The sequence below is a fragment of the Echiichthys vipera genome (assembly GCF_963691815.1).
Source record: "Echiichthys vipera genome assembly, chromosome: 11".
NCBI classification, from domain to species: domain Eukaryota; kingdom Metazoa; phylum Chordata; class Actinopteri; order Perciformes; family Trachinidae; genus Echiichthys; species Echiichthys vipera.
The window spans coordinates 31,501,960-31,518,280 of NC_139836.1; the positions used below are offsets into that span (position 1 = coordinate 31,501,960).

A 16,321-nucleotide genomic window follows, 5' to 3' on the forward strand; every position below is an offset into this window, starting at 1 on the left:
CAGCCATACTTCTGATATAATGCAAGAATATAATCTGGAATATAAAGGTAATTTCTGGAAATATTTAAGAGACTGTATCCCAAAGGGTAAATTTAGTCACAACAAGAATACACTGATTGAAGTTTTGGACCTACCTAGTATAACACACAGAGCAGCCATATTCTACAAGATATTTAATGGTATACGAGAAGATGTGTATAAAAATCTGAGGATCATTTTACAGAAAGACCTAGGGTGTGATTTGAGTTAGGAGGACTGGTTAAATGACTTATCAAATACGGGGAAACACATGTGAGGTGAAGGGGAGATTGATAGTTCACAGATTTTTTTCACCCCTTCAAAACTACTTCATGTAAACTGGTCTACTCGTTTTGGGAGAACATACTGGACCATGTGAGTAAATGGCAGGGTGTGGTGGTACCTGTATCAGCAAGACTGTTTGTTAGGGGACCAAACAGAAAAGACATTTGAGCACGGGGAACTGAAGTGACAAACAGAATGATTTCCCTCACAGATGGGTTCTACCTGCTCCCCCGCTGATTTAACATGCTGAATTGGCTGAAAAACTGCCAAAAAGGGTGAGCGGCACACCACAAAAATCTAACTGGACAGACACTCAACTTTGACCGACAGCCGACTGTCAGCTTGGTGTGTCACTACCTGAAAACGAAAGATGACTTCACTGCCAGTATGGGGAGGAGGAATGATTTCTCTGATTACCCTAACACTTTTAGTGCAGTGTATGTGTCATGTGAGTATTTTTAGCATTTAAGCCCTTGCAGGAACCAGTTCAGCAAAACTGAACCTTTTTAAATAAGACATTTAAAGACATATATTTAAGCAGTACCTAAGTATTGAGGACTTTCTGAAGTATGTGGTAGTTCTGTATTTACCAGTCAATCCCGTTTTCATAATTTGCTCCACTGAAGAATTGGATTTCCTCAAAGGTGGTGGGGCTGGGGAAGGAGCTGGTGACTGCTGGGTGGAGGCTCAGGAATGAATGAAGTGCTGTAGTGCCTTCAGTAAAGACATTTATAATAATGAAGAGAGACATAATATAGAAAAATATGAAGTTGAAAAAGTAGATAGAGTGTGGTACCTGTTTTCTGTGGTCCAATGACGAGGAACTTGGGGAGTCGGTCACAGGTCTTTTCTTTAGACCAGATATCCTTGTGTCTCTTGTCATGACAAGGGTTCTGAAAGATATTTCACATCAAGACTCAAAAACTCTTCTAGTGCGCATGCAAAGAAGTTGCATGCTGCCTGTTACTGCTCCAGCCTTTGGGTTCGCTTTTTTAAACTTTAACTTTTATTCTCTTTTTGTTCTTTCTGTTTCTTCTTCCTAACTTCTGTGAAGTTCTGCCCTCTACAATGAGGTTACCTTCTTTTTTTTCACAATTTTTAACAATGCCACTTCCACCGGGACACCCTGCCTTTGTTTACTCTGGAGAACAGCTGATCGCACTAATGCCTGCTGGCATAGTGGCCAGACCAGCTGACATTCCACCCAAACTCTGGAAAAAAACCCACCGGGGATGCAGAGGTGGAAAGCAACGTCGGGGCAATAGAGGAGGGTCGAGACGGGACGGGCTTATGGAGAGGAGACGATTTAAGCTGTGTCTCCCCTCTGTTGTTATGGGAAATGTACAGTCCATCTACAACAAAATGGATGAACTGATGGCGCTAACGCAGAGCCACCCGGAGTACCGTGTGTGCAGTCTGATGTGTTTCCCGGACACATGGCCGCACAGGGACATTACGGACCAGAACGTCTATGTGGATGGCTTCCACACAATTCGGGCTGACCGGGATAGCACTGAGAGCAGTAAGTGGAAAGGAGGGGGGCTTGCCATTCTAGTAAAAAGCAGATGGTGTAGTCCTGGTCATATCACCATTAAAAGAACAGCTCTGTAGCCTGGGTATTAAACTGCTGGCTGTTGGACTCCGTCCATACCATCTTCCTAGAGAGATCCCGCATGTCATCACTGTTGTTCTGTACGTCCCTCCCTCTGCAAACCCGACATCTGCCTGCAGCAACATACACATCACCATCTCCAGACTCCAGACTCCAGACTCAACATCCCAGTGCCCTAATCATTACGTTGGGAGACTTTAAGCACAACACCGTGGATAGGGTTCTGCCGACCTTCCAACAATACGTAAGCTGTCCTACCAGACAGGAGAGGACTCTGGACCTGATGTATGCTAACATTAAGGATGAATACATCTCCCCTTCTCTCCCCACCCTGGGCAGGTCAGATCATAACCTGGTTCACCTCTGGTGAAGAGGAAGCCTTTGACAACACGGACTGTGAGGAGTTGGTCTGAGGAGGCTTCTTTGAGCGTACTCACACTGTCCTTCCGGACCGCGACCCGGACTTTAGGGTACTTGTCCCCCCTCCCTCTCCCCCCGCGCCCCAGCCCCGTTTGTACTCACACTGCCAGGGCCGGCCAATGCTTCTTGCTGTCCATACGCCATCACGCCGTAACACGTCACACGCATTGATCGCGTGTGTGTGGCTTTGTTTACAAATCTTTCCACAGACCTCTGAGTTTTTGTGCGTCTTGTCGACTGATTTTGAATCTTTTCATCGACCAAATCTGCAGTTAACACTCCACCTCCGCATCACACCAACATGAACCTTTCACCGCCATTGTTGTTGTTGTTAAATGTCCGTGCATGGTCCGTCCTTCTATTAACATGTCCGAACAGGCGGACTTAACGCTACTGCCGTAGGGCTCGTGCACGTGCTCGCACACGTGCGCACGCTCGTGCTCGTACATGTGCAAACGGCTCCGCTAAAGCCCACCTCTTTCAAGCGGGAGCACGCTCACATTGTCCTCTTGGCCGCGGCCAAAACCGTTTTTTCAGCTAAAGTCTAGTACCTTTAAGCCATGTGAGTACACCCGCTCCGCGCTCAACTGCGGCCAGCGGACCGTCCACGGCCCCCTTCAAAGAGGTGGGTTTTAGCGGAGCCGTTTGCACATGTACGAGCACGAGCGTGCGCACGTGCACGAGCCCTACGGCAGTAGCGTTAAGTCCGCCTGTTCGGACATGTAAATAGAAGGACGGACCATGCACGGACATTTAACAACAACAACAATGGCGGTGAAAGGTTCACGTTGGTGTGGTGCGAGGTGGAGTGTTTACTGCAGATTTGGTCGGATGAAAATATTCAAAAACAGTCGACAAGACGCACAAAAACTCAGAGGTCTGTGGAAAGATTTGTAAACAAAGCCACACACACGCGATCAATGCATGTGACGTGTTACGGCGTGATGGCGTATGGACAGAAGAAGCATTGGCCGGCCCTGGCAGTGTGAGTACAAACGGGGCTGGGGCGCGGGGGGGAGAGGGAGGGGGGACAAGTACCCTAAAGTCCAGGTCGTGGTCCGGGAGGACAGTGTGAGCACTCTCTTAGATACTGCGGGGCTGCTTTGAAGTGACTGACTGGCCTGCACTTTGTGAGCCGCACAGGGAGGACATACTGAGTGCATCACGGACTACATTCATTTTTGAGTGGACTGCAATGTACCAGCTCGGACTGTAACCTGCTACGCTAATAACTAACCTTGGTTCACTAAGGACATTAAGGCCATCCTGAGTAAAAAGAAGAGAGTGTTGAGAGATGGCAACCGTGATGAGGTGAGGAGAGTGCAAGGGGTACTCAAACTTAAAGTCAAGGAGGCTAAAGACAGATATAGGAGAAAGCTGGAGAATAAACTCCGGCAAAACAACATGAGGGATGTGTGAAGTGGCATACCCTGCTTTGTGCCTGTGCAAAGGACGCCGCACAGAAGTACTTATCAAAATAGTAAAATGTCTTTAAGATTCAACTCAAACATCTGTTTGTAAAGTTTGTGAGCTCTCCAAAACAAAATCAGTATTCTGACCTGCCAGAGTGGGTCTCTCTCCTCAGGGAAGATTTGGAAGTATTTCTCAGCGAGCCGGACAGGGGGCAACGTCTGCAGCCTTAGGTTGGTCCAACACTGGACAAACTTCACCAAAGACTCAAAGGTGTACAGACCCAGACGATCGTTGCCATAGTTAGACAGGTGTGTCATGAAGATACTGATCTGGATTGAGAGAGCACAATATACTTTACAAGTTAGTTTAACATCTGCCTGGAGCTGTTGTCAGAGCAACAAGTCCTTGAGCTCAAACCAGAAGGTGTGTAGGCTGGATAATGACCAACTATAAGCTCAACAGACAGCAGTGTTTTCACGTAGAAAAATGGTGGCCACAAGTGAAAAATTATCTGATCAAGATCTATTTTCAAAGATAAATTTAGCAGAAAAACAATCACTTTTTAATTCACACAAACCTCTAAAAACAACTATACTGTCTAATTGTCTAATTATTATTATCAATGCAATTTTGGTCAAAAGCAACTGGACTTGGTTATTTGTCTAGGAAGACGTTTCACCTCTCATCCAAGAGGCTTCATCAGTTCATGTATGCATCTGACCAGGCTGGGACTGGTCCAACTAACTGGTCTGGAGATCCAGGTATTTAACCTCTCACAAAGGCGATGATGTCACTGAAACTCTTTGTGCTCCAAGACTGTCGTTAGAGTGGAAGCAAAGACCACAGCATCACAATCCTTCCAGCAGACAAGGGTAGATGCACAGTTGTTCTCAATACAACTGATTATCAGGCAAAGATCTCTGCACTACTCAGTGATTCTAACACTTATGAAACTCTGAAATGGGACCCTACCAGCGGTTACAAAAAGAAGGTTATAGAGTGTCTACAACAACTACAAAAAGAAGGGGGAGAAACAAAACAACCACTGCATAAACGCATGGCCCAACACAGGAGAGCTAACTCCTCAGGCCTGGACACTGCTGTCTACTTACATCTCAAGGAGAAAGCCCACTCCTTTGAGGACAACAATGTCCAAATCCTGGACAGAGAGTACAGATGGTTTGAAAGAGGTGTAAAAGAAGCGATCTATCCATAAGTAGAGAAACCATCGCTAAACAGAGGAGGAGGTCTGAGACACCACTTATCTCCAATTTACAATGCTGCCCTTTCATCCGTTCCCAGGAGATTCAACAATCTAACCTCAAAGAACAACTGTTCACAAATGGCCCCATGTGACTCCAATGACTGTCGTCAAGGCTCAATAGAGCACTAACGAAGCCGAAACCAACTTCCCACCAACGACTGCCACTCTAACAACAGTCGTTGGCACTTGGAGCACAAAAGGGTTTCAGTGACATCATTGCCCTTGTGAGAGGTTAAATACCTGGATCTCCACACCAGTTAGTTGGACCAGTCCCAGCCTGGTCAGATGCGTACATTAACTGATGAAGCCTCTTGGATTAGGGGTGAAACGTCTTCCTAGACAAATAACCAAGTCCAGTTGCTTTTGACCGAAATTGCTTTGAGGATAACGATGACCTGGACAAATGAGAACATGCACAGGTTCTACTTATTATTGTTTTAGTTCTTCAGCATAAGCTTCAATAATCAGTTGGAGTTAATACGCATTTCTGGAAGATAAGGTTAATGAGCAGCTCTTGTCCGTATCACTCAATAGTTGTTGACTGAATTTAATTCCACGTCGATTTGTGGTGAAGTAGTCATGATGTTGTCAAGCCTCTCAAGTGACTGTCACACTCCGGAGCCTTGTAGTGTCACATCTCATCTCACTAACAATTTTCAGGGGTCGTATACCCATCATCGCAACATCACAACAAAAATAATTTAAGAAGGATAAAGGATATCCATAAAGGATACCTTTCCTATAGAACAGGTCTATACCTAGCCTTATGTTTATCTTATTCAGATGACGGCATGTCATTTCTGTCTCTACATTGTCTCATTTACAATTCCCCTCGCTGCGTCGGAAGCGTTGATAGAGTTGATTTTTGGCGATGTTGGGCAAAAAACCATACTTATCTTTCATCATGTTGTAATTCAAGTGCTCTTCACTTGACTGATTGTGGATTAGCTCAACTAATAAAAAAAAGTTTGCAAGCCAGCAGAGAAGTTTAAACAGGTAGCTTAAAGTAACAAATAAATGGTAGAAGAAAACAGCTAAAGATAATGGTTCTTACAGGGTTTAGAAGGACCGTGAGGAAGAGTTCTCCTCCTCTGATGCTCTTGTCCAGCTCTCTTGAGCCTCCTGGGTATTCATTATAGAAGATTGTATGGGTGAACAGACCACAGGTCTGCCTGGGCAACACCTAAAACACACAAGAAGATCATTAGTTGTTTGAAGTGTATTCATATTAATGTGTTCTTTGTGGACATTTTTACAAACTGGTGACATTTAACTCAGTAATTAGCCAGGGGGTTAGCCAGCCTTAGCATTGGTCTGCGCCCTCTGAGTGCCCTTCTAGTAATTCCTTTGTTTATTTGCTTGGGAAACTCTCAAATGCCTGATTGTACTGCCACAGAACTGAACCAGCACTCTATGATGTGTCAGTAGGCATCTGTGAGCAGTGCAAAACTAATTTATTCATCAAGTATATCTACAGTTTGCAGGTTTTTCAAGTGTAAAAAGACTGCTATTGGTAAAACCTCATTTGAACTTCAGTATTTGCTCCTGTTTGACATGCATAAAGGCCATATTCAAATTCTGTCAAGGTCTGACCTCCCTTCATCTCATTCACCTCATCTCCCAGTACTTTTCCACCGGTCCTTCCCCTATCAATCTGCCACTCATTAGGCCAGCTTATCTCATCTGTTGCACTCAGCCGCCTCTGATCACCAATTAACTCAGTAGATAGACTCTACTCACCATTCACTCTCTGCCAGATTGTTCTCACCTCTCATGCAAGACTCTCCAGCGGATTCGACACTGCCTGCCCCTGACTATCCTGTTCTGCTGTCTCCCTGGATATCACCTCAGCCTTCTGTCCCTGACCACAACCTTTGTCTAGTCCCTCCAGCTCTTTGATGAGTCCCTGCAACGGCTCCTCGACTCGCTGCCTGGCTTCGTCTCTCCTTTTGCCTGTCCCTTGTCCATTAATAAAGTTCATTACCAACTGAACCTGCAACACATTTATTTTCCTAATGTGGAACTGGAGGGTCTGTTCTCACTTTGCAGCTGTAACATGTATGAATATAAAAAAATATGACTCTGAACCAGGCGTACGCAAACAAACGGGAGGAATGAGGAAGCGGCGACACCGACGGCAGAACGATGAAAAGAAAGAAACAGTGAAACCAAGATCATTTTGTAAAATAGATCAAGTATTCCCCTTCATTAATCATATGAAGAATTCATAAAAGCCATTCTTACAATTAATACACAAACAGCTGTTTGATGGATTCTCTCTGCAGTGCAAAACCCCGCAATAAGATGTAAGATCGTAAATTCAAATGAAGATATCTTAGAAAAAAAACTCATAACGCATAAATATGTTCTGTTATTATAAAACAATTGTAGGAACCTTGAGGTGAATTGCTCCTTTTTGGGACACACATTCCTGATCCTCCCTTCTGACCATCTGCTAAGCGTCACAGGAGGGGAGTGTGAGATAAGACGTTTTTATTCTTGTTTCAAGTGAGATAAGGTGTTTTACAACCTCAACCCCTACTAGGGTAATTAAAACCCAGAGCTCCAGGACATCAGATCCCAGGAGGGAGGACCTTTTATCCTAAATCAAAGTCAAATCTGACCGCAATTTGAACTTAAGGGTCGGTCTCTCACCCAGGAGACGGAGTGACACCCAGTGATAAGGACAAGAAACAGAACTTCTCCTTAAAACTCATGTGTTAAAAAAAAGTTGGAAAAACAGTTAAAGTTCGCTGTTTCATCGCAACTGGCTGTTCAAAGACATTATTTCAAATGTGTAACTTTGTATGCATTATTTGTATCTTGTTTGTGATTATGTTTATGTGGTTTCAGAAGTGCAAAGTCTCTGTCTAATTCCTGAATATTCTGTGTTTTAATAATACTTCCCTTCACTCAGTAAGGTTATCTGTTAAAACTGCCTGTCTAAAGATTTTGGTTAAATTGGATATCAGAAAGATTAATAACGGAAAATCACCCAGAGATAGTTTAATCTTCCCTGTTAGAATGCTGGAATATAAAGCAGTTCATTCGCTCCAAACGCAGAGGGTTGGGCAGCCCAAGACCTCCTTGCGCCCCCCCCGGGGGGGGATAAAGGGTCGCCACAGAGCTCTCTCTCTCTCTTACTCTGTTTACTTTTCTCTTACTCTGCTCTAACTTCGTCTCCCTCTCTTCTGCTTTTGCTGCGCACCTATCTATTCAGTTGTCTTCCGTTTTAGTTTTTCTTTTGTTCAACTTTGTTGCTCAAGAGTTGGCAAGAAAAATTACTTTAAATTTTGTTTTCTTGTTAAAGTATTTTCGTTTATTAATCATTTTTTTTATCGCGTGACTTTATACGTTTTCTACGATACGTTTTTATCTTTTTATAAGTATAGTAAAACCCCTCGTGCTGTCTTTGCATTTTATCCAGCCGGCAAACTGCATTGAATTCTGCGCGACACCAGCCCAACAGAACCGGTCAGAACTTTTTTCTGACCACCACCAAACAACAGAGCAAGCCACCTGAAGGGCCGGAATCCAAGCCGGGACGTGTAGGAAAAAGTCCCACTGATCCAACTGCGCAGTTGACCCAGTCTACAGAGAGCCACAGGTCCGTCAAGCACCGGGACTCGGACCTACGGAACCTGCATCGGTACTGTGTGATGCCCGGGCGACTGTAGTATAAACGGCAAAGTAAGGTTGGTCTTTGACTACAACTCCTGGTTATGAAACGTTGGTGATAGTTAAGTTCTGACCCGGGTTCTGTTGAAAGGCTAATTAGAGCCAGTTTAAGCCCGCCAGTAATATTATAAACCAGCCTTTAGGTCTGAACTACTCTAGTCTTAAACTTTTTATATCCACATTTAACCCTTTGTCACTCAACTACTCAGTATTGCACTATTCTGTATTATCCTTGTTAGTTAACCAAATAAATGTTTATAACTTTACGTCGTGAGAGTCTTCCCTTCTGTGCAGAAACTGATGGTCCCTGATAAGGCTGTGGTACGAACTAACGCGTTTGAGAAGAGACTGATAAAATTTAAACAATCAATTACTTTAAGTTGCTAACAGGTATTAAACCTTCACCAAAGTTTAATAAACATCCTGTCTTATTTTGATGTCGTGCCCTACTTCGAGGTAAAATAAATCCTAAATTTTAACGAGTCGAGCTAATTCACATTTAATACAGCGACTAACCTATTCAAGCCATAATATGTGTAGGCTGTATCTCCTACGCAATATTTGCATGGTATGGAGTTTATTCTCACAAATATTAATGTTAACAAAACAATTAATAATCTACTAATACATACCTGGACACTTAATCCACCACTTAAGTGCAATCATTTAATTTTACTGCTCATTTCTCTCATATACAGTCATACATATTTTATCTTCACATTTTCTATACTTTTAACTTATCCGATTTCATGTTCCATGGATTTTAATTTACCTGTATTGTTACATCTATTTCATATATATTTAACTTTAGTTAGTTTATTGTTTACTGTTTTTTTAACACTTTCTGTATTTATTTAGCTAGAAGTTTATTGGTTATCTTATACTGTATTTTTTTATACCTCCCTTGTGTTTTTGTAAGCTGCTGTATACTATACTCACTTGGAGGAAAACAACTGACACTCCAGCACAGAAAGAAACACATAACAGATGAGTTAAGAATTTGTCGGACAGAGATCTTATCCACCCAGAGGAGGTCTTAGCCAAGGGCTTGAACTTTTCCATGACACCAAACGAGTTACCCATAGTGGATTTGATCAAAGCTACAGAATCTGCGATAAAGAAAAAAAACCTAACCGGAACTGAGCTAAGGTTTAAAGTGTCAGCAATGTTGTCTCAAGCTAAGGTCCCCCCATCCAACCTCACCATCGAGGAGAGAAAAGCAGTAACAGCTATGAGCTAAGACTACAACATCACAATCCTTCCAGCAGACAAGGGTAGATGCACAGTTGTTCTCAATACAACTGATTACCAGACAAATATCTCTGCACTACTCAGTGAAAAGAAGGGGTTATTGACAAATCACAATATTACAGACTTTATCCCCAGGACACGATCCCCTGCTTAGATGGACTCCCAAAAATCCATAAAGAAGGGTCCCTGCTCAGGCCCATTGTCAGCAGCATATACTTGGTCACTTAGAACATTGCCAAGCACATAGCCAATATCCTGGCACCACTGGTGGGTAACACCCCACACCACATCCAAAACTCCATAGACTTTGTGAACAAAGTCCAAGACTTAAAAATGGTTCCAGATGAAACCATGGTATCCTATGACGTGACTTCCCGGTTCACCTGTATTCCAACCATGGGGGCGCTGTCCAAAGTAAGAGAGCAGCTCACACAGGACAACTCCTTACACAACCGAAGAAATCTCAAACCAGACCACATTTGCCAACTTCTGGATTTGTGCCTGAACACATATTTCCAATTTAATGGCAAATTTTAAAGACAAAAACACAGCTGTGCCATGAGTTCACTAGTATCCCCTATTGTGGCAAATCTATACACGGAGGAGGTAGAGGAAAAGGCTTTGAACTCCTTCAAAGGAATAACACCGACCCATTAGTTCAAATGTGTGGACGACATGGGTTAAAATCAAATCCAAAAAGGTGCGAACTTTTACCAAACAAATAAACTGAATGTGGACAGAAACAAGATGTCAAGGACAATAGTCTTAGACAATAGTCTAAGACAATAGTCTTAGACAGATTAGGGAAGTCCTCCCTATTCAGGCACGTTGGTGAATGGTAGCGTATTGCCATTGTCCCAACGTAGTGACAATGGACATGCGCTCGAAAATTTTGTGACAATGTCCCTGTCTGAGGGTGTGTAGAGTGGGACGAGCCTGCGCCGGCGGGAAAAATCCGCCGGGGGGCGCTGGCGTACTGGCACGGACTAGGGGGACCAGGGTATTGCCATTGGGCCAAAAAATTCGAAGTATTGCCATTGGACTGGGTTCAACAGGTACTGCCATTGGACACTTATTTTTCGTATTTCCCGCCATTGGGGTCACATGATGCCCATCCAAAGGTATTGCCAAATGACACTTTTTGTGACACTTGTGTTATTTTTCAGCCTCTACCTAGGGCTAAACCCGTGGGCCAGGAAAACCATCCGACACCTTCAGGGTGTGTGTGTGTTGGGTAGGGGAGAGGGTTTTTGCGATATGTACCAGGGGTATGTGCCCAAAAGATGAAATTAACAGGCTACTATGCCAAAAGGCTGAAATTAACAGGGTATATGCCTGAAAGCTGAAATGAACAGGTCATACTCCCAAAGGCCCAGTCAACAACATATCTCAACCCCTGACTTCTTCCAAAGGTTCCAAAATAGATCACCCATTAGAGGGCCGGCACTCACCATTTCTTTGTCTCTGGGACCACAGGGATGTGCACTGTTAATTTCAGACCTATAACCCCTTTCTAAATGGCTGAACTGCAGGTACACCACCATGGAGTTGGGTTATGAGTCTGAAACGTATAGGACACTCTCCTGGACCCCCAGGGACCCTGTGGTATCAATGCCAGCTCTTGGGTACTTGTCCCTTTGGAGATAGCTCTGGGTGGGTGGTAGGGCTCTGATATTCTGGGAGAGGCACCCCCTCTGGGTAAGCATTCAGCCCTGAAAATTTGAAGCAGATTGGACGAACTTCGATTTTGACCAAATTTCTGGATTTGGCCTCAGAAGGCCAATTTCGCCTCAAAGTCGAAATTTGGACATCGTCCGATTTGCTTCAAATTTGGCACATTTGATGGGCCAGGGACACACACTTAGAATACGAATTCCCAGCCCCCTAGGCCCCACACAGGCCAAGCAATGGCCCCCTCAAATGTGTCAGCTTCACACACGTTTTATCATTGAAGGTGTGGGAAATGGGACGCCGTCCCACTCTGGACACATTGTGTAACTAGGGTGTGGGAAAAGGGCCGGCACCCACCCATTTCTTTGTCTCTGGGACTACAGGGATGTGCACTGTTAATTTCAGACCTATAGCCCCTTTCTAAATGGCTGAACTGCAGGTACACCACCATGGAGTTGGGTTATGAGTCTGAAACGTATAGGACACTCTCCTGGAGCCCCAGGGACCCTGTGGTATCAATGCCAGCTCTTGGGTACTTGTCCCTTTGGAGATAGCTCTGGGTGGGTGGTAGGGCTCTGATATTCTGGAAGAGGCACCCCCTCTGGGTAAGCATTCAGCCCTGAAAATTTGAAGCAGATTGGACGAACTTCGATTTTGACCAAATTTCTGGATTTGGCCTCAGAAGGCCAATTTCGCCTCAAAGTCGAAATTTGGGCATCGTCCGATTTGCTTCAAACTTGGCACATTTGATGGGCGTGGGACACACACTTGGAATACGAATTCCCAGCCCCCTAGGCCCCACACAGGCCAAGCAATGGCCCCCTCAAGTGTGTCAGCTTCACAAACGTTTTATCATGGAAGGTGTGGGAAATGGGACGCCGTCCCACTCTGGACACGTTGCGTTACTAGGGTGTGGGAAATGGGACGCCGTCCCACTCTGGACACGTTGTAACACTAGGGTGTGACAAAGTGACAGGGTCCCTATCTCCCAAGAGCAAAGATATTCAAGGCCAAGGTTCACACTGCACACTCTTGGGTAACCCAGGAATAAGGGGGAATCGATTTCAGGCCTGTACTCCTTAGCACTTTGGATTTTCACCTGATGTCCACGGACAAAACAGTCAGTTTGAGGGTCAAAACGTTTGACTTTGGAGCTGGGCTTCACATATGTTGTAGAGCCCGGTGGGTGGGTTATACCCTGTGAGTTTCAGCCTGATAGCCCAATGCCTTGTGGGTGAAAATGCCAATTTCTCAGAAAATCAGGTGTCCACATATTTATGGCCAGTTGGGTGGTGTCCAATCTCCATACGTTTCAATTGGAAGCGTGCGGCGATTGGACATTGTCACTTTCAGTGGTCACATCTGCCTAGGGCATTGGGTTATCAGTCTGAAATCGATATGGTACTCTCCTGGCGTCTAGGGGACCATGCTATATCAATCTCAGCTCTCGGGTACCCGGCACTTGGGAGATATGCATAGTGTCACATCCAGGCACTGTTTAACACAGTTTAACATTGAGGGTGTGGGGAAAGGACAGGGCTCTATCTCAGGGCTGGTGCGTGCTAGGGTTCTGATATTCGGAAGGAGGCACCCCCCCTGGGTGAGCGTTCAGCCCTGTAAATTTGAAGCAGATTGGACGACCTTCGATTTTGACCAAATCCTCAGATTGGGCCTCAGGAGGCCGATTCCACCTCAGAGTGAAAATTTTAACAACGTCCGATCGGCTTCAAATTTGGCACACTTGATAGCCATGGGGTACACATGAGGAATACGAATTCTCAACCTCCTTGGACCAACACAGACCCTGCTGTGACCCCCTCCCTTTATAGCCACTTATCTCCCAAACGCAGTGAGATGCGGGGCTGAACTTCACACTGAACACTCCTGGGTAACTGAGGACCACGGTGTATCAATCTCAGCTCCCTCCTCTTAAGCATCTCTGAGTTATAGTGTAAATTATACTGGGGCAGTGCTTAAACAAGGTAGTAGAGATCTGTAACTCTAATATGTTGTTTCCCAGTTCTTGATGAACATATCCTGTGAATTTCAGCCTCACAGCCCACTGTCAAGACACTCAATTGACCCCTAATTGGTCAAAAGGTCGTTTCCTTTGGCCCACCCGCCATACGTTTGAATGGGGACCAGGGTGCCTGAAGTTGACACCCTTCATATCTACCCAATGGATTGACCAATCGAGCTGATATTGACAGTGTACACTCCTGTCCAATCAAGGAACATCATGTATCAATATCAGCTCTCTCCTCCCTACCGTCTCATAGTTACAGTACAAAACATGTTGAAAAATGGGTAAAGCAAAGGAGGAGGGAGCTGTATCTCTAATGGCACATGCATATGGTCTTTCTGAATACATGCTGTGAGTTTCAGCCTCACAGCTTACTGTCTTCTGCTCAAAGGGCCTCTTAAGGCTCAAAAGGTCGGATTCGGGGCCTAACGCGACATGTTGCCATTGGGCCAAGGTGTGTACAATGGCAACACGTTTGAATTGAGAGTCGTATGGTCAGTATAGATAGTTGTAACAATTTCAGTTCTGAACTGAATTAAGACTCCAAAATCATACCAGAGTATCAGCTGGAGCTCAGGAGTAGCTGGTGTTGACGGCGTTTCAATAGGACATTGCTAAGTAGGCCAGATGCAACCTGGCTAGGAAGGAAAAGAGTTGGAGATTCAATGCTCTAGGTACTCATTTGCGGCTGTCAGTTGAGTAACCAGTCCAAGTTTCACATCATTCTGAGCTTCTAGGGCTGAGTTATGACAATGTGAAAATCCATTTTTTGGGGGCTTTGGCGACCCCCCACGGAGGCTCAGAAGCACCTGGAGACCTCAAACCAACTCATATGTGCTCCATTCCAGCCCTTTTATGACATATGTCAAGCTCAAGGCCGTAGCTCTTTCAGAAAGCAAAGTGACCTGTCATGGCCCAAGCTTTCGGGATGGTCTCAGATCCTATAAGGTTTAGACCCTTCTGGTGATAATAAGTCAAAAGGGGTGAAAACGGTTTCCGGAGCACCTGCAGTTCCCATCTTCTAGATTCTTAAACTGGGGCCCAAGATGAGTGTTTGCCCCAAATCTGGGGGCCCTGGGACCCTGGGAACCCCCTCAAATTGGACCAAGAAGTTTTGGTTTTTAGAATGGCAAAGGTGTTGCCATTGGGATTTTACCCTTACTCCTCTCCCCTGGCCAAACGGTGAGTCCCAGGGGCTTGAGGCTTCAATATATCTATCATGGGATCCTGCTCTATCATTATCAGTTGAAATATGCACGATTTGGGCTAACAGGGAGAAATGAGGCCAAAAAAGACACTTAATTGGCCCTGTGTCCAAATGCCGCACGACGTGCCAGAAGTGGACAGAAGTCCGAATTTCTTCTAAGTGTTTCGCACCGAGTCGAAGGGCGAACAGCTTAAAATCGTTCCCTTCGCGCGGTTCAAATTTAGTTGAGGCCAGGTGAGCCCGGTACCTCAGGATGCCAGGGAAAGGGTCTGTAGGGCTGAAATTAACAGGGGATACTCCTGGGGACCCCAGAACACACATATTACAGTGCCATCTCTTAATTAGTTGGCACTTGGGAGATACAGTTGCCCTGTAATGTGGCCATGGTATGACTATATCTTGAGATTGGTGATAGCTAGGAGGCTGATATTTGGGGAACGGTATCCACCCTTGGTCTGCTATCATCCCTGAAAACCTGGAGCAGATTGGACAACCTTTATTTTTGAGGTGGACCTCCAGGGCAAGAGGCCGGACTCATCCAGAAGGTGTCCGAATATAGGGCCTCATGAGGCGGATACATGAGCTCCGTGACACCCCGCTGTCCATTTACCATACACTCAATGTTATTCAGAGTGTTGGAAGTGGGCCTCCAGGGCAAGAGGCCGGACTCATCCAGAAGGTGTCCGAATATAGGGCCTCATGAGGCGGATACATGAGCTCCGTGACACCCCGCTGTCCATTTACCATACACTCAATGTTATTCAGAGTGTTGGAAGTGGGCCTCCAGGGCAAAGAGGCCAGACTCATCCAGAACGTGTCCGAATATAGGGCCTCATGAGGCGGATACATGAGCTCCGTGACACCCCGCTGTCCATTTACCATACACTCAATGTTATTCAGAGTGTTGGAAGTGGGCCTCCAGGGCAAGAGGCCGGACTCATCCAGAAGGTGTCCGAATATAGGGCCTCATGAGGCGGATACATGAGCTCCGTGACACCCCGCTGTCCATTTACCATACACTCAATGTTATTCAGAGTGCTGGAAGTGGGCCTCCAGGGCAAAGAGGCCGGACTCATCCTTACTATATCCGACTTTAGGGCCTCATGAGGCGGATACATGAGCTCCGTGACACCCCGCTGGTCATGTCTTAATCATCATACACATACACATGCACACACATACACATACACATGCACACACATACACATACACAGACACATACACTCACTCACATACACACATATACATACACACACTCACACATACACATGCACACACATACACATACACACACTCACATATACACATACACACATACACACATACACACACTCACATATACACATACATACACATACACACACTCACATATACACATACACATGGATACACATACACACACTCACATATACACATACACACACTCACACATACACATACACTCATATACACATGCTTGCAGTTGCATTATCTCAGAAA

The 16,321-nt window shown here is 45.1% G+C and overlaps 1 protein-coding gene across 1 annotated transcript in view; it reads right to left on the reverse strand.

Moving 5' to 3' along the window:
- Positions 1-16,321, reverse strand: part of ndst2a (N-deacetylase/N-sulfotransferase (heparan glucosaminyl) 2a) — an 86,965-nt gene that overhangs the window by 18,531 nt on the left and 52,113 nt on the right. Inside the window, exons 7-10 of the mRNA XM_083923071.1 lie at positions 6,067-6,195; positions 3,895-4,077; positions 1,100-1,196; positions 894-1,017 (exon numbers count right to left, since the gene is read on the reverse strand). Coding sequence (XP_083779197.1) covers positions 894-1,017; positions 1,100-1,196; positions 3,895-4,077; positions 6,067-6,195 — 533 coding nt within the window. The remainder of the gene's footprint in view (positions 1-893; positions 1,018-1,099; positions 1,197-3,894; positions 4,078-6,066; positions 6,196-16,321) is intronic.